General features: G+C 44.5%; 1 protein-coding gene across 6 annotated transcripts in view; it reads right to left on the bottom strand.

Moving 5' to 3' along the window:
• The window catches only part of LOC147110485 (cytochrome P450 2K1-like), a 108,228-nt gene that overhangs the window by 86,937 nt on the left and 2,589 nt on the right, over window positions 1–18,702 (bottom strand). For 2 of the 6 annotated variants that reach the window (XM_086000491.1, XM_086000492.1), the window contains exons 1-3: window positions 5,806–6,106; window positions 3,583–3,745; window positions 275–424 (exon numbers count right to left, since the gene is read on the bottom strand). In XM_086000491.1, coding sequence (XP_085856617.1) covers window positions 275–424; window positions 3,583–3,745; window positions 5,806–6,006 — 514 coding nt within the window. In that variant the 5' untranslated portion in view covers window positions 6,007–6,106. Of the gene's footprint in view, window positions 1–274; window positions 425–3,582; window positions 3,746–5,805; window positions 6,107–18,702 lie in introns of those variants that run through there. The other 4 variants (XR_015079928.1, XM_086000494.1, XM_086000493.1 and 1 more) reach the window with 4 other exon arrangements.

Genomic DNA, 18,702 nt, shown 5'->3' with positions numbered 1-18,702 from the left:
AGGTGCACATGGGTAGATGCTAGGTGAGGCCAGAATCGGGCTCAGAGATAGTGATAAGCTAGTCACATATTTCAGTCCATCACCCAGAGTCCCAGGAATGTTTTGGTAGGCTGTGAGACAATGGATTCATCCACCGGACAGACACTCCAGTGGCCAGAATGTTAGAAATATGAAATAAAAACAGAACTGTGTGCTGCTGCAAATGGCACTTAAACAAATTGTACACCAACATATCAACCAGAACAAAACTATAGAATTAAATAGAAACTCTAACCTTGGTGAGATTCTATTTCCTGCATCAGAAATTTAGCTTCCTCTGTAATTTTGTCTTCAATTGTCTTCTTGCCCATTCCAAAATTACGTAGGGTCGTTAAAGCAAATCTTCGCATCTGTTTCCATGACTCCCCATGTCCAAAAGAAATACCTAGAATGCGCATCAAATGGAAAATAACTTACTTTTTTTCCAGTGCATCCAGGAACTGAGTGGGGGAGCATTGAGGTTCTAATATACTAATTGAACCCTTCATTTGTTTGCGTGGTTTCAGTTTAGTTGCCCTGGTGTAGTAATTTACAGCAGTCATCATGGGTGACTTTAATCTACATATAGATTGGGCCAACCAAATTAGTAACAATACTGTGGAAGAGGAATTCCTGGAGTGTTTACGGGATGGTTTCCTGGACCAATATGTCGAGGAACCAACCAGAGATCAGGCCATCTTAAACTGGGTATTATGTAACGAGAAAGGATTAATTAGCAATCTTGTTGTACGAGGCCCCTTGGGTCGGAGTGATCATAATATGATCGAATTCTTCATTAAGATGGAGAATGAAGTAGTTGACTCAGAGACTAGGTTCCTCAATTTAAATAAAGGAAACTACGATGGTCTGAGGAGCGAGTTGGGTAGGATTGATTGGGGAATGGCACTCAAAGGGTTGACGGTGGATAGGCAATAGCAAACATTCAAAGACCGAATGGATGAGCTACAGAATTTGTTCATCCCAGTTTGGCATAAAAATAAAACAAAAAAGGTGACTCAACCGTGGCTAACAAGGGAAATTAGGGATAGCATAAGATCCAAGGAGACGACATATAAATTGGCCAGAAAAAGCAATAATCCTGAGGATTGGGAGCAGTTTAGGAGTCAACAAAGGAGGACAAAGGGATTAATTAAGAAAGGGAAAATAGAATATGAGAGTAAGCTAGTAGGGAACATAAAAATTGACTGTAAAAGCTTTTATAGATATGTGAAGAGAAAAAGATTGGTGAAGTCAAGCGTAGATCCCTTGCAGTCAGAATCAGGGGAATTTATAATGGGAAACAAAGAAATGGCAGACCAACTAAATTCATACTTTGGTTCTGTCTTCACAAAGGAGGACACAAATAACCTCCCAGAGATGCCGGGGAACATAGGGTCTGATGAAAGGGTGGAACTGAAAGAAATCAGTATTTGTAGCGAAATGGTGTTAGGAAAATTGATGGGACTGAAGGCCGATAAATCCCCAGGGCCTGATAATCTACATCCCAGGGTACTTAAGGAAGTGGCCCTAGAAATAGTAGATGCATTGCTGGTCATCTTCCAGAACTCGATAGACTCTGGAACAGTACCCATGGATTGGAGGGTAGCTAATGTTACCCCACTATTCAAAAAAGGTGGTAGAGAAAAAGTGGGGAATTATAGACCGGTAAGCCTGACATCAGTAGTGGGGAAAATGCTAGAGTCTATTATAAAAGATGTAATAGCAGAGCACTTGGAAAGCAGTGACAGGATTGGACAAAGTCAACATGGATTTACAAAAGGTAAATCATGCTTGACTAATCTACTGGAATTTTCTGAGGATGTAACTGGTAAAATAGATAAGGGAGAACCAGTGGATGTGGTATATTTGGACTTTCAGAAGGCCTTCGATAAGGTCCCACATAAGAGATTAGCGTGCAAAATTAAGGCACATGGGATTGGGGGCAAGGTATTGACTTGGATAGAGAACTGGTTGGCGGACAGAAAGCAAAGAGTTGGAATAAACGGGTCATTTTCCGAGTGGCAGGCAGTGACTAGTTGGGTACCGCAAGGATCGGTCCTAGGACCCCAGCTGTTCACAATATATATTAATGATCTGGACGAGGGAATTGGATGTAATATCTCCAAATTTGCAGACGACACAAAGCTGGGTGGGAGGGTAAGCTGTGAGGAGGATGTCGTGAAACTCCAGTACGATTTGGACAGGTTGGGTGATTGGGCAGAAACATGGCAAATGCACTATAATGTGGATAAATGTGAGGTTATCCACTTTGGTGGCAAAAACAGGAAGGCAGATTATTATTTGAATGGCAATAGATTGGGAGAAGGGGAAGTGCAAAGAGACCTGGGTGTCCTTGTGCACCAGTCGCTGAAGGTAAGCATGCAGGTGCAGCAGGCGGTTAAGAAGGCAAATGGTATGTTGGCCTTCGTAGCAAGAGGGTTCGAGTACAGGAGCAAGGATGTCTTGCTACAGTTGTACAGGGCCTTGGTGAGACCGCACCTTGAGTATTGTGTGCAGTTTTGGTCGCCTTACCTGAGGAAGGACGTTCTTGCCATGGAAGGAGTGCAGCGAAGATTCACCAGGCTGATACCTGGGATGGCAGGAATGACGTATGAGGAGAGATTGTGTCGATTGGGCTTATACTCACTGAAGTTTAGAAGATTGAGAGGGGATCTCATCGAAACCTATAAAATTCTGTCAGGCCTGGACAGACTAGATGCAGGAAGGATGTTTATGATGGCTGGGGAGTCCAGAACCAGGGGTCATAGTCTAAGGATAAGGGGTAAGCCATTTAGGACTGAAATGTGGAGGAATTTCTTCACCCAGAGAGTGGTGAACCTGTGGAATTCTCTGCCACAGAGGGCGGTGGAGGCCAGTTCATTAAATATATTCAAGAAAGAGTTGGATATATTTCTTAAGGCTAAGGGGATCAAGGGATATGGGGAGAAGGCAGGGACAGGGTACTGAATTTGGATGATCAGCCATGATCTCATTGAATGGCGGAGCAGGCTCGAAGGGCCGAATGGCCTACTCCTGCTCCTATCTTCTATGTATCTATGTATCTATGAATTACATAGCATGTACAGCACAGAAACAGGCCATTCGGCCCAACAGGTCTACCTGGTGTTTATGCACCTTTTCATCTCACCCTATCAGCATAATTTTCTATTCCTTTCTCCCTCATGTGCTTATCCAGCTTCCCCTTAAATTCATCTTTGCTATTCGCCTCAACCACCCCTTGTGGTAGCAAGTTCCACATTCTAGCCACTCTCTGGGGAAAGAAATTTCTCCTTAATTATTGGATTTATTAGTGGCTATCTTATATTCATGGCCTCTAGATCTGGTCTCCCCTGCAAGTGGAAACATCTTTTTACAATGAATATAGCTTCTCTCTGCGCTACCACCCCCACAGCAACTGGATCACTGCTCCAGCATTTCTTTGTGGAGCCCGAGCTCACTTTTGTAACTGGCTAGCCAAACCTGTGACTGATATAACTTCTTTGTTTAGTTAATAAGTAAATACAATAGCAATGATTCATAAGAAAGCAAAGAGCTGCAGATTACCATAACCATTAGCCTGCATTTCCAATACTGGGATCTTTGCTCTCTCTGCAAATTCGTCCGCACGGTCTACGAGAGCTTCCTTCACCGTTTCGTACCCCGTGAGCACCACCACTTTTTCCAGTCCCAGCTGAATGGTAAACACAGACCCATACTGCTCTGATAACTGAAAATGAATAAGAAAAATCCCATCAATGCAATTATTGTTTATATAAAGAGGGGGTGGTGAAATTGAACATGGGTGACTGGGGACCCAAAATGGAAAGTGTCGCATCAGTCGCCCGTTACACGCCCCGCACGATATTCAGCTCCGCTGACTTCAATAGAACTGAATATCGGGCATGTCGTATATGGGTCGGCCAATGCGACAGCACCTGTTTTGCATCTCATGCCCAGGGGTTCTGAGTTGTTTCAGTAGGTTCCTGGAAAGTGTTACTAAGCTTTCCAGAAAGGACAGAAAGTTACAAAGAAGTTGCGAAGAACCTTTGAAGCAGTTGTGCACCAACAGAAAGTGTTAAGAGTACAAGTTCTATCATGAAGAAAAGTTGCGTTGAATCGAACGCATGTAAAACTTGTGAAGTGTGTCACAGTTGTTAGTTAATAGTTTCAGTCTCTGAAACCAGAGAGTGCAATTAGTGTACAGCACAGGGAGTTAACATTCTTGCAAGGTTAGTTAAGGTAGGGCAAGAAGGTGATGATTGAAGGAAGAAAACAATGACCACAGACAGCACCAACAGTCGTAGATGGTGACACATCAAGGGCATTTTCAGAAGAGAGGCTGAGTACCCAGAGGAGGACAATGCTACAGTGGCCAGCCTACTTAAAAGAAAAGGCTATTTACATTCAGATTTCAAAGGAATAGCTGAAAGTTGAAACTTGCTAAGCTGTACTGCAGTCTTGCACAGTGAATATAGCTCTGCAATGCTACCATTAAACACGATACAGCTAAGGTTGAGAAATTGTGTTATACTTGTTAGACTTATGTCTATGATGAACTAGTCTATATCAGTAAATATGTTGTAATTTGCTACATTGTTGCAATTTGCTACATTACAAAAGTGACTACAATTCAAAAATACATAATTGGCTGTAAATCACTTTGGGATGTCCTGAGGTCATGAAAGGTGCTATATAAATGGAAGTCTTTCTCTCCTTAATAATATAGGACAAAGTACATATTGTAATTTTCATTGGGTAACCTCATGATGGTGTTCATTGATTTATCATAGATTTTGTTAAATAAGGTGACGTAATAAAACTCTCTACGCACTTGGTTTGAGTATAAAGCAAGGCTTTAATCAACTTGTTTCAGAACATGGAGGTCTAGTTGTACTTCACCAGTTCCTGTCTTACAAAATGTCCCGGGGAAGCTGGGCCCACGCCCGAGTATTTATACTCCTTGGATGGCGCCACCAGCTGGCAGTCCAGCGTTATTTCATGAGTAGTTTCTTTATGATGATGAGATTTATAACATAAGGTATTGCACTTCTGTGTTTATTGTGTCTAAAGCGTCGGACTTGACTCAGTGGTAACACTCTCACCCCTATATCAGAAGGTTCTGGGTTCAAGTCCCACTCCAGAGACTTGAGCACATAAATTAGGCTGATACTTCAGTGCAGTACTGAGGGAGTGCTGCACTGTTGGAGCTGTTGCCTTTCGAATTTGGATAAGGCGTTAAACTGAGGCCCTATCTGCCCTCTCAGGTGGACGTAAAAGATCACACAGTGGAACAGACACAAGGGGTTGAATGGCCTACTCCTGTTCCTGTGAGAAATCTACCCCCAAAGCTTTACTTCTAAACTCTAACCTCCCAACCCCCAGCCAGAAAGTCTCCACTCTTTGTGTGGTGCTTGCCTTTGTGTCATCAGAAAGTCTGAGTCCTTTGTAACACTATTCCTCCCCTCCCCCTCACTGCTGTACTCATCGAAACTACAAATTTACCAACAGCCTCCACAGACCTTAACGTGCCTTTGATTGACGGAGATAATTAAGCATTAATAATAGAGTATGAGTTTACTTTATTCAGCATCTCTCCAGATGAGGAAATATTGTCCTCTCATCGGCAACAGCCTTACAATAATCACACTGATCCTACCCTGTAAAGCCCCAACTATACAAGATTGCTCAGAATGGACATGCAAGTCTGCTTCTTCCATAGCCTTTTGTCCCACAACTTTTTCAAGTGCATTGACACAATAGAACTTAACTAAGATAAACTTATCTCACCTCCATCAGGCTCTTGTAGAGCATTTTCAGGTCCAGGGTGTGCAGGTTCCCGATCAAAGGTAGAGGAGTGGGACCTGGGGGAAGCTTGAAAGCAGCTGAGGGTTTGGACCCAGTATAAAAATACATCAGGCAAAATACAGTCAAAAGTAAAAAAAGGACTAATGTGAACGTGTCAGTAGCAAATAAGTTCAGGAAAGACATGATTTATTCCAAGAATCAGAAAGAAACCCTTGGGCTTAAGGAGTGAAGCCGAGTTGGACTTTATATTCAGTATAAAGGATCTTCGAAGACTGAGGAAAAAAAGATGTTACGCTTGAATAGATAATATATGTAACTAAGGTTACACAAGTTTTTAAGTAAATATTAACAGACAGTCCAAAAGGACTGACTCTCACATTTGGAGGCCATTATCACTACAGTTGAGTAACCCCCTCCATCTACTCACCAGTGGCCTCTTGCGCAGGCTGTTCTGTGTGGACACCTCTTTCAGTGCCAGGTTATGTAGAATGCAGCAGACCAGGACTGTTCTCAAAACCCTAGGTGGGTTATACTGAACTACTGCTGTATGTGGGAACTTGCTGTGTGCAATGTGACTGCTGCCTTTCCTGCATTACATTTTGACCACACTTCAAAAAGTACTTCATTGACTGTAAACTGTTTTGTGATGCCCTGAGGTCATGAAAGGCAGTATATAAATGGAAGTTCTTTCTTTCCTTTACCCGTCGAGGCATCGGAATCACTGCTTCAGCATGAGTAATGTGTGCTCGATTACGTATCCAGTGGCAGCATGCATCTCGAGGCTTCAAGGCGATTTAGACAAGTTGAGTGAGTGGGCAAATACATGGCAAAAAGGGTGGTAGAGAGAAAACAGGGAATTATAGACCAGTAAGCCTGACATCGGTAGTGGGGAAAATGCTAGAGTCCATTATAAAAGATGTAATAGCAGCGCACTTGGAAAACAGTGACAAGATTGGACAAAGTCAACATGGATTTACAAAAGGTAAATCATGCTTGACTAATCTACTGGAATTTTTTGAGAATGTAACTGGTAGAATAGATAAGGGAGAACCAGTGGGTGTGGTGTATTTGGACTTTCAGAAGGCTTTCGATAAGGTCCCGCATAAGAGATTAGCATGTAAAGTTAAAGCACATGGGATTGGGGATAAGGTACTGCCTTGCATAGAGAACTGGTTGGCAGACAGGAAGCAAAGAGTTGGAATAAACGGGTCTTTTTCCGAGTGGCAGGCAGTGACTAGTGGGGTACCGCAGAGATCGGTTCTAGGACCCCAGCTATTCACAATATATATTAATGATCTAGTCGAGGGAACTAGATGTAATATCTCCAAGCTTGCAAATGACACAAAGCTGGGTGGGCGTGTGTGCTGTGAGGAGGATGCAGAGAAACTCCAGTACGATTTGGACAGGTTGGGTGATTGGGCAGATGCATGGCAAATGCAGTATAATGTGGATAAATGCGAGGTTATCCACTTTGGTGGCAAAAACAGGAAGACAGATTATTATCTGAACGGCAATAGATTGGGAAAAGGGGAAGTGCAACGAGACCTGGGTGTCCTTGTGCACCAGTTGCTGAAGGTAAGCATGCAGGTGCAGCAGGCGGTTAAGGAGGCAAATGGTATGTTGGCCTTCATAGCGAGAGGATTTGAGTACAGGAGCAAGGAAGTCTTGCTGCAGTTGTACAGGGCCTTGGTGAGACCACACCTTGAGTATTGTGTGCAGTTTTGGTCACCTTATCTGAGGAAAGATGTTCTTGCCATGGGAGAGTGCAGCGAAGATTCACCAGACTGATACCTGGGATGGCAGGAATGACGTATGAGGAGAGATTGGGTCGATTAGGCTTATATTCGCTAGAGTTTGGAAGAATGAGAGGGGATCTCATTGAAACTTATAAAATTCTAAGAGGACTAGACAGACTAGATGCAGGAAGGATATTCCCGATGGCGGGGGAGTCCAGAACCAGGGGTCACAGTCTAACGATAAGGGGCAAGACATTTAGGGCAGAGATGAGGAGGAATTTCTTCACCCAGAGAGTGGTGAACCTGTGGAATTCTGTACCACAGAAGGCAGTTGAGGCCAATTCATTAAATATATTCAAGAAGGAGTTGGATATATTTCTTGAGGCTAAAGAGATCAAGGGATATGGGGAGAAAGCAGTGACAGGGTACTGAATTTGGATGATCAGCCATTATCTCATTAAATGGCGGAGCAGGCTCGAGGGGCCGAATGGCCTACTCCTGCTCCATCTTCTATGTTTCTATGCAGTATAACGTGGATAAATATGAAGTTATCCAATTTGGTAGGAAAAAACAGAAAGGCAGAGTATTATTTAAATGGGGCTAGATTGGGAAATGCTGATGTACAATGGGACGTAGGTGCCCTTGTACACCAGTCACTGAAAGCAAACATGCAGGTGTAGCAAGCAGTTAGGAAGGCAAATGGTATGTTGGCCTTCATTGCAAGAGGGTTTGAGTACAAGAGCAAGGATGTCTTACTATAGTTATACAGGGCCTTGGTGAGACCACACCTGGAGTACTGTGTGCAGTTTTGGTCTCCTTACCTAAGAAACATAGAAAAATAGGAGCAGGAGTAGGCCATTCGGCCCTTTGAGCCTGCTCCGCCATTCAATATGATCATGGCTGATCCTCTATCTCAATACCATATTCCTGCTCTTTCCCCATACCCCTCGATGCCTTTTGTGTCTAGAAATCTATCTATCTCCTTCTCAAATATATTCAGTGACTTCACCTCCACAGCCTTCTGTGGTAGAGAATTCCACAGGTTCACCACCCTCTGAGTGAAGGAATTTCTCCTCATCTCAGTCCTAAATGTCCTACCCCTTATCCTGAGACTGTGACCCCTCGTTCTAGACCCCCCAGCCAGGGGAAACATCCTCCCTGCATCCAGTCTGTCTAGCCCTGTCAGAATTTTATACGTTTCAATGAGATCCCTTCTCATTCTTCTAAACTCTAGTGAATACACGTGTAGTCGACCCAATCTCTCCTCATACGACAGTCCTGCCACCCCAGGAATCAGTCTGGTGAACCTTCGTTGCGCTCCCTGTATGGCAAGTATATCCTTTCTTAGGTAAGGAGACCAAAACTGCACACAGTACTCCAGGTGTGGTCTCATCAAGGCCCTGTACCACTGTAGTAAGACATCCTTGCTCCTGTACTCAAATCTTCTTGTAATGAAGGTCAACATACCATTTGCCTTCCTAACTGTTTGCTGCACCTGCATGTTTGCTTTCAGTGACTTGTGTACAAGGGCACCCAGGTCCCTCTGTACATCAACATTTCCCAATCTATTACCATTTAAATAATACTCTACCTTTCTGTTTTTCCTACCGAAGTGGATAACTTCACATTTATTCACGTTATACTGCATCTGCCATGTATTTTCCCACTTAGTCAACTTGTCTAAATCGCCTTGAAACCTCTTTGCATCCTCCTCACAACTCACAATCCCACCTAGTTTCATGTCGTCAGCAAACTTGGAAATATTACATTTGGTTCCCTCATCCAAATCATTGAAATATATTGTGAATAGCTGGGGCCCAAGCACTGATCCCTGTGGTACCCCACTAGTCACCGCCTGCCTCCCCGAAAAAGACCAATTTATTCCTACTCTCTGTTTCCTGTCTATTAACCAATTTTCAATCCATGCCAGTATATTACCCCCAATCCCATGTGCTTTAATTTTGCACACTAACCTCTTATGTGGGACTTTATCAAAGGCCTTCTGAAAATCCAAATACACCACATCCACTGGTTCTCCCTTATCTATTCTACCAGTTACATCCTCAAAAAACTCCAGTAGGTTTGTCAAACACGATTTCCCTTTCATAAACCCATGTTGACTTTGTCTAATCCCGTTGATATTTTCTGTGTCCTGTTATCACATCCTTTATACTAGACTCTAGCATTTTCCCTACTACTGATGTCAGGCTAACCCGTCTATAGTTCCCTGTTTTCTCTCTCCTCCATTTTTAAATAGTGGGGTTACATTTGGCACCCTCCAATCTGCAGGAACTGTTTCATAATCTATAGAATTTTGGAAGATGACAACCAATGGATCCAGTATTTCCATGGCTACCTCTTTTAATACTCTGGGATGCAGATTATCAGGCCCTGGGGATTTATCAGCTTTCAGTCCCATTAATTTCTCCAGCACTATCTTTTTACTAATACTAATTTCCTTTAATTCCTCCTTCTCACTAGACCTTTGGTTCCCTAGCATTTCCAGGAAGTTATTTGTGTCCTCATCCATGAAGGCAGAACCAAAGTATTTGTTTAATTGCTCTGCCATTTCCTTGTTCCCCATTATAAATTCTCCCATTTCTGACTGTAAGGGACCTACATTTGTCTTCACTCATCTTTTTCTTTTTACATACTTGTAGAAGCTTTTACAATCTGCTTTTATGTTCCTTGCAAGTTTACTCTCATACTCTATTTTTCCCCTCTTAATCAATCTCTTGGTCCTTTTTTGCTGAACTCTAAACTGCTCCCAATCCTCAGACATGCTACATTTTCTGACAACTTTATATGACTCCTCTTTGGATCTAATACTGTCCTTAATTTCTTTCTGTCAGCTTTTCCTTTTGTGTTTTTGCACCAGAAAGGAATGTATAACTGTTGCAATTCATGCATTTGTTCCTTAAATGTTAGACATTGCCTATCCACCGTCATGCCTTTTAATGAAGCTCCCCAATCTATCATAGCCAACTCACTCTTCATACCATCGTAGTTTCCTTTGTTTAGATTTAGGACCCTAGTTTCGGATTGGAATTCTTCACTTTCCATTTTAATGAAGAATTCTAACATGTTATGGTCACTCTTCCCTAAAGGACCCCGCACAACAAGATTATTAATTAACCCCTTCTCATTGCACAATGCCCAATCTAGGATAGCCTGTTCCCTCGTTGGCTTCTCAACGTACTGCTGTAAAAAAAATCTTGTACACACTCCAGGAATTCATCCTCCACAGTATTATTGCTAATTTGGTTTGGCCAGTCTATATGTAGATTAAAGTCACCCATGATTACTGTAGTACCCTTGTTACATGCAGCTCTAATTTCCTGTTTGATGCCATCCCCTACATTACCAGTACTGTTTGGAGGCTTACTCCTGCTCCTATTTTTCTATGTTTCTATGTACCTGTGCTTGACAGCCTTTTGCAGCTATCATACAAGTGTCATGAGCCAGGGTTGAAGAAGGTAGTCTCGGACTTCTAGGAGCCTATCTTGCACTCATCTTTGTGGATCAAATAATGGGGGCATAGTGGGATTGCCTTAAAATAAATGCATCATGACTGCTGCCTGGTAAGTGGGAATTGACTTGCATGATCCTATGAGATGAGCTGCACATTAATGGGCTTAACCTCTTGCAGTACATAACTGTATAGATATTATGTGCAGGAATTCTTTGATGAATTAACAGAGAGGGTTGATGGGGTAGATTTTTTAATATTCATTCATGGGTTGTGGACATCACTGGCAAGGCCAGCATTTATTGCCCATCCCTAATTGCCCTTGAGAAGGTGGTGGTGAACCGTCTTCTTGAACTGTTGCAGTCCGTGTGGTGAAGGTACTCCCACAGTGCTGTCAGGTAGGGAATTCCAGGATTTTGAGCCAGCGACAATGAAGGAACAGCGATATATTTCCAAGTCAAGATGTTGTGTGACTTGGACGGGAATTTGGAGATGATGGTGTTCCCATGCTCCTGTTGCCCTTGTCCTTCTAGGTGGTAGAGGTCGCGGGTTTGGGAGGTGCTGTCTAAGAAGCCTTGGTGAGTTGCTGCAGTGCATCTTGAAGATGGTACACACTGCAGCCATGGTGCGCCGGTGGAGGAGGGAGTGAATGTTTAAGGTGGTGGATGGGGTGCCGATCAAGTGGGCTGCATTGTCTTGGATGGAGGCGAGCTTCTTGAATGTTGTTGGAGCTGCACTCATCCATGCGTTTGCCGCTGGCCCCGAAGAAAGCTGCCCACAAAGATCTCGCGATCTCTGTAGCGAGAAATTTGCCTTTTTTGACATGTAAGTGATATCAGTTTAATATAATGGGGAATCTCTAGAGTGCTCTGCTGTGATGTCAACAAGCTGTTGTGGCGGCAGTTTGAAATCGGTGGCAGTTGCGAGGTGAGGCCCGATCAGAGCATCGGACCTGTGAGGGGGCAGTGACCGGCAGAGCTTAAAAGTGGCGGCAGTTTGAAATCGGCGGCAGTTGCGAGGTGAGGCCCGATGTGAGGGGGCAGTGACCGGCAGAGCTTAAAAGTGGCGGCAGTTTGAAATCGGCGGCAGTTGCGAGGTGAGGCGAGACCAATTCAACAGCAGAGGAGAGAGGTGAAATGTAATCCAAGTGTGACGTCACCAGGAAGCAGGTAAGTGATTGGTTGGTGAGTATCTCTTTTATTACAAGCTTAAATTCTGCGGTTTATATTTTCTTGGATCTCTGTGGTGTAGTGGGGACAGTTGGTAAATAAGCGCCCTAGAGTATATCTTTAACTGGTGGTATTGAATTAATTTAAATTAATTAAAGGGGTAAGTCATGCCAGGAGAGCCCAGCCCCGTGTTATGCTCCTCTTGCTCTATGTGGGAATTCAGGGACGCTGCCAGTGTCCCTGATGACCACGTGTGCCGGAAATGCATCCAGCTGCAGCTACTAACGGGCCGTATTGAGGCGCTGGAGCTGCAGATGGATGGGTTGTGGAGCATTCACGATGCTGAGAGGGTCGTGGATTACACATTTGATGAGTTGGTCACGCCGCAGGGTAGGGCTGCACAGGCAGGAGGGAAATGGGTGACCACCAGGCGGAGCAGTAGAAGCAGGCAGGTAGTGCAGGAGACCCCTGTGGCCATCCCCCTTTTAAACAGGTATACCAATTTGGATACTGTTGAGGGGGATGACTCACCAGAGGAAGGCAGCAGCAGCCAACTTCCTGACACCGGGGGTGTTGCTGCTGCTCAGGAAGGGAGGAAAAAGAGTGGGAGAGCAATAGTGGTAGGGGATTCTATCGTAAGGGGAACAGATAGACGGTTCTGTGGCCGTAGACGTGACTCCAGGATGGTTTGTTGCCTCCCTGGTGCCAGGGTCAAGGATGTCACTGAATGGCTGCAGGGCATTCTGAAGGGGGAGGGGGAACAGGCAGAGGTCGTGGTTCACATTGGGACCAACGACATAGGTAGGAAGACGGATGAGGTCCTGCAACAAGAATTTAGGGAGCTAGGTCGCAGATTAAAGAGCAGGACCTCAAAGGTAGTAATCTCTGGATTACTCCCGGTGCCACGGGCTAGTGAGTATAGGAATAGGAGGATAGAGCAGATGAATGCGTGGCTAAAGAGTTGGTGCAGGAGGGAGGGCTTTAGTTTCCTGGATCACTGGGCCTGCTTCTGGGAAAGGTGGGACTTGTACAAGTCGGACGGGTTGCACCTGAACCAGAGCGGGATAAATATCCTTGCGGGGAGGTTTGCTAGCACTGTTCGGGGGGGTTTAAACTAAAATGGCATGGGGTTGGGAACCTGAGCAGGGAGACAAAGGAAAGGAAAACAGGGATAAAAGCAAAAGATAGGAAGGAGAAAAACAAAAGTGGCAGTCAGAGAAATCAACGGTTTAAATCAAACATGGCCACAGTAAATAATAATTCTAATAGGTCTAAGAGCGTTAAAAAAACAAGCCTGAAGGCTTTGTGTCTTAATGCGAGGAGCATTTGTAATAAGGTGGATGAATTGGCTGCGCAAATAGAGGTAAACGAATACGATTTGGTTGGGATTACGGAAACGTGGCTCAAGGATGGCCAAGGCTGGGAACTCAACATCCAGGGGTATTCGATATTCAGGAAAGATAGGCAAAAAGGAAAGGGAGGTGGGGTAGCATTACTGGTTAAAGAAGGGATTAATACAATTGTAGTGAAGGATATTAGCTCTGATGATGTGGAATCTGTATGGGTAGAATTGAGAAATACTAAGGGGAAAAAAACATTAGTGGGAGTGGTATATAGACCTCCAAACAGTAAGGTGGAGGTTGGGGATGGCATTAAAAGGGAAATTAAAGAAGCGTGCAATAAGGGCATAGGAGTCATCATGGGTGACTTTAACCTACATATAGATTGGGCCAACCAAATTAGTAACAATACTGTGGAGGAGGAATTCCTGGAGTGTTTACGGGATGGTTTCCTGGACCAATATGTCGAGGAACCAACCAGAGATCAGGCCATCTTAGACTGGGTATTATGCAACGAGAAAGGATTAATTAGCAATCTTGTTGTACGAGGCCCCTTGGGTCGGAGCGATCATAATATGATCGAATTCTTCATTAAGATGGAGAATGAAGTAGTTGACTCAGAGACAAGGGTCCTCAATTTAAATAAAGGAAACTACGATGGTCTGAGGAGCGAGTTGGGCAGGATTGAGTGGGGAATGGCGCTCAAAGGGTTGACGGTGGATAGGCAATGGCAAACATTCAAAGACCGAATGGATGAGCTACAGAATTTGTTCATCCCAGTTTGGCGCAAAAATAAAACAAAAAAGGTGACTCAACCATGGCTAACAAGGGAAATTAGCGATAGCATAAGTTCCAAGGAGAGGACATATAAATTGGCTAGAAAAAGCAATAATCCTGAGGATTGGGAGCAGTTTAGGAGTCAACAAAGGAGGACAAAGGGATTAATTAAGAAAGGGAAAATAGAATATGAGAGTAAGCTTGCAGGGAACATAAAAACTGACTGTAAAAGCTTTTATAGATATGTGAAGAGAAAAAGATTAGTGAAGTCAAGCGTAGGTCCCTTGCAGTCAGAATCGGGGGAATTTATAATGGGAAACAAAGAAATGGCAGACCAACTAAATGCATACTTTGGTTCTGTCTTCACAAAGGAGGACACAAATAACCTCCCAGAGATGCCGGGGAACATAGGGTCTGATGAAAGCGAGGAACTGAAAGAAATCAGTATTTGTAGGAAAATGGTGTTAGGAAAATTGATGGGACTGAAGGCCGATAAATCCCCAGGGCCTGATGGTCTACATGGTAGAGAAAAAGCGGGGAATTATAGACCGGTAAGCCTGACATCAGTAGTGGGGAAAATGCTAGAGTCTATTATAAAAGATGTAATAGCAGAGCACTTGGAAAGCAGTGACAGGATCGGACAAAGTCAACATGGATTTACAAAAGGTAAATCATGCTTGACTAATCTACTGGAATTTTTTGAGGATGTAACTGGTAAAATAGATAAGGGAGAACCAGTGGATGTGGTGTATTTGGACTTTCAGAAGGCTTTCGATAAGGTCCCACACAAGAGATTAGCGTGCAAAATTAAGGCACATGGGATTGTGGGCAAGGTATTGACTTGGATAGAGAACTGGTTGGCGGACAGAAAGCAAAGAGTTGGAATAAACGGGTCGTTTTCCGAGTGGCAGGCAGTGACTAGTGGGGTACCGCAAGGATCGGTCCTAGGACCCCAGCTGTTCACAATATATATTAATGATCTGGATGAGGGAATTGGATGTAATATCTCCAAATTTGCAGACGACACAAAGCTGGGCGGGAGGGTAAGCTGCGAGGAGGATGTCGGGAAAATCCAGTACGATTTGGACAGGTTGGGTGATTGGGCAGAAACATGGCAAATGCAGTATAATGTGGATAAATGTGAGGTTATCCACGTTGGTGGCAAAAACAGGAAGGCAGATTATTATTTGAATGGCAATAGATTGGGAGAAGGGGAAGTGCAAAGAGACCTGGGTGTCCTTGTGCACCAGTCGCTGAAGGTAAGCATGCAGGTGCAGCAGGCGGTTAAGAAGGCAAATGGTATGTTGGCCTTCGTAGCAAGAGGGTTCGAGTACAGGAGCAAGGATGTCTTGCTACAGTTGTACAGGGCCTTGGTGAGACCGCACCTTGAGTATTGTGTGCAGTTTTGGTCACCATACCTGAGGAAGGACGTTCTTGCCATGGAGGGAGTGCAGCGAAGATTCACCAGGCTGATACCTGGGATGGCAGGAATGACGTATGAGGAGATATTGTGTCGATTGGGCTTATACTCACTGGAGTTTAGAAGGTTGAGAGGGGATCTCATCGAGACGTATAAAATTCTGTCAGGTCTGGACAGACTAGATGCAGGAAGGATGTTTCTGATGGCCGGGGAGTCCAGAACCAGGGGTCATAGTCTAAGGATAAGGGGTAAGCCATTTAGGACTGAAATGAGGAGGAATTTCTTCACCCAGAGAATGGTGAACCTGTGGAATTCTCTGCCACAGAGGGCGGTGGAGGCTAGTTCATTAAATATATTCAAGAAAGAGTTGGATATGTTTCTTGAGGCTGAAGGGATCAAGGGATATGGGGAAAAGGCGGGGACAGTTTGGATGATCAGCCATGATCACATTGAATGGCGGAGCAGGCTCGAAGGGCCGAATGGCCTACTCCTGCTCCTATCTTCTATGTTTCTATGTAAGCTGTCTAAGCAGCCAATCACAATGCAGAATTCTCACAGACAGGAAACCAGGAAATGAAGAAGCTGCTTGTATTTGAACTTTTAAAAAATGTTACAGAGAGCAAAACAAAGTTTGGGGCTCTCATACGGGATAAGGTAAACCTGAAATAAATATGAACAAACATTTTAAAACTATACTTTTTCTAAAAAGTTTCTTAAAAATTAATTTTTTAAATCATAATCCAGAAATTTGACACTCCATAAAGTTAAAATTAGGTTTTTCAGGGCCATAACGTTTGTTTACCAGTCAATACTCTGTTAAAACCCCAGTTACACCTAATCCAACAAGGTCGAACTTTTAATGGGATATTTAACAGCGATATTACCGTGGAAAAGTCCAAGTTGTCGTCAGTTTCACTGATTACACTGATTGCTGGCTATGGGGTGGGAGTGGAGGGGTTGGGGAGTGGGGTACACAGCGCAGTCAGTGTCAGAGCAGTGAATGACTGACCACAACCTCAGGATTTCAGCGTTTAGAAGCGCACATGCTACATCCTGAAGTTGCGGTCAGTTTCAAAGGGTTAATAACAGCGAATGCTGCTGGTTCACCATTATCACCCACCGCAAATTTCGGCCCAATGACTTCTGTTGTGTACAGAAGGTAAAAGACTCTGGCCTAGAAATTCAGTGGGCTGCGCCACCCGTTAGCGCCTTAAGAGGGCACTAAGTGGGTCGGAAGCCACTGGCCACGCCACCCGCTAAATTCAGTGGGACGCTAATGGCGGCGCTAGCCGTTAGCGCTGCGCCGCTACCGATGACGTCCTCGGTGTGCGCAGCGCCCCACTAATGCCCCAATCACGATATTTAGATGTGCCCCCTGCTTTAACACCGGGCGCTATTTGCGACCGGTTCAGGGGGGCCTACCTGCGGCGGTAGAGGCGCTAATTAAAGGAGAGATGCGGGGCGGCCATTTGTTTTTGTTGGCCGCCTTCCAGCACATCTCCGCGCTGCCGTCGCCGGCCCCCTGCGCCCCCCCCCCGCAGAGTGCCGATGGCGTTCCAAGAGCCCGGCACTTCTCCTCGGTGCCGGGCTCTTTTGCCGGCACTCGCGATCCTCGATCGCGTTGCACAAGGCCCCTCCCCTTTAAGAAGGGAAGGCCTGCAGTACCGCAGCGCGCCGTGCCGCAGCGTGTGACGCTGCGGCACGTTGTGCAGCGATATTCAGCTGCAGCGTCCCAAGAGGGATGCGGGGCGCCTCCAGTAGCGCCGCGCTTCCCTCTGGGGCGCACAAACTGAATTTCCGGCGGGCAGCCGCGACTGCTTCCGGGGCGCTACTTTTAGCGCCCTGGCGAGGCTGGTGCCCCAAACGGGGCTATAGTGAATTTCTAGGCCTTAAAGACTGGGGAAGTGCAAATGCATCAATCTCAGAGTGAAATGAACTGAACAAACATACTTAAGACTGGCTCTACACTGAACAATGTAGCTGTAGAGGGCTTTGAGCTTATACAATTTACAGCACAGAAGGAGGCCATTTGGCTTATCATGCCTCTTCCAGTTATCATAAATAAGAAAATTCCTAGGAATTTAAGGTCGATTATTGACAACTCACTGAAAGTATCCAGTTGGTGAGCAGTCGTGAAGATGACTAATCATATGTTGCAATGCAACACCAAAGGTATTTGAACTAAAGTCAAACCAAAATTGTGCTCTTGTGGAGGTCATTGATCAGGCCCAGTTGAATTTTGACTGTAGTTTTTAGACAAAATCCCTTCCAAAGGGCATCAACAAATTGGAGACGGTTCAGAGAATAGTGATAAAAGCTGCTGTTAGTGTTTAGCAGAGGGGCGGGCCATTGGCTTGATAGCTTTAATTGTTGTTCTCCCTTTACCCACGTACATGCCTCACTTTCGGCTTTTAGCTGTAGTTCTCTTCCCTTCTCCGCCACTCCCTCGCTGTAAACAGGTCCACACCCAAAACATTAACCTCTTCCCTCAAGATGTTGACAGACCTGATCTGCATTACCAGCAATGGCAGATTTTCAGCCTTTTTTGTTTTATATCTGATAGGAGTAAACTTACTGGTTATGGTTGGTGACCAAATGAAGGTAATAAACAACAGGTTTCAACGACGACATCTAAAAATTGTTGAGCATAGGCAATGAATGCAAGCATGAAACTGTGAATCAATGGCTCAGGTTAAAAACTAAAGAAAGTTACTGAAATGCAGCAGACATTGTAACCAGTAATTTATTAAACGTACAGCAGCAAGAGTTCACATATTAATGAATCGGACTGTGACATAACAAAGTTACTTGCACACAGGAAAATATAAATTTTACACAGAGCAGGGAAGGGTAAGAGGAGATTTGATAGAGGTGTTCAAAATCACGAAGGGTTTTGATAGAGTAAACAAGGAGAAACTCTTGCCAGTGGCAGAGGACACAAATTTAAGGTAATTGGCAAAAGAACCAG

The sequence above is a fragment of the Somniosus microcephalus genome, chromosome 11 (assembly GCF_052327205.1).
Source record: "Somniosus microcephalus isolate GS21.2 chromosome 11, FLI_Smic_1.0, whole genome shotgun sequence".
NCBI lineage: Eukaryota > Metazoa > Chordata > Chondrichthyes > Squaliformes > Somniosidae > Somniosus > Somniosus microcephalus.
The sequence above is the reverse complement of the archived record's forward strand: the minus strand, read 5'-3'. Positions and strand labels throughout refer to the sequence as shown.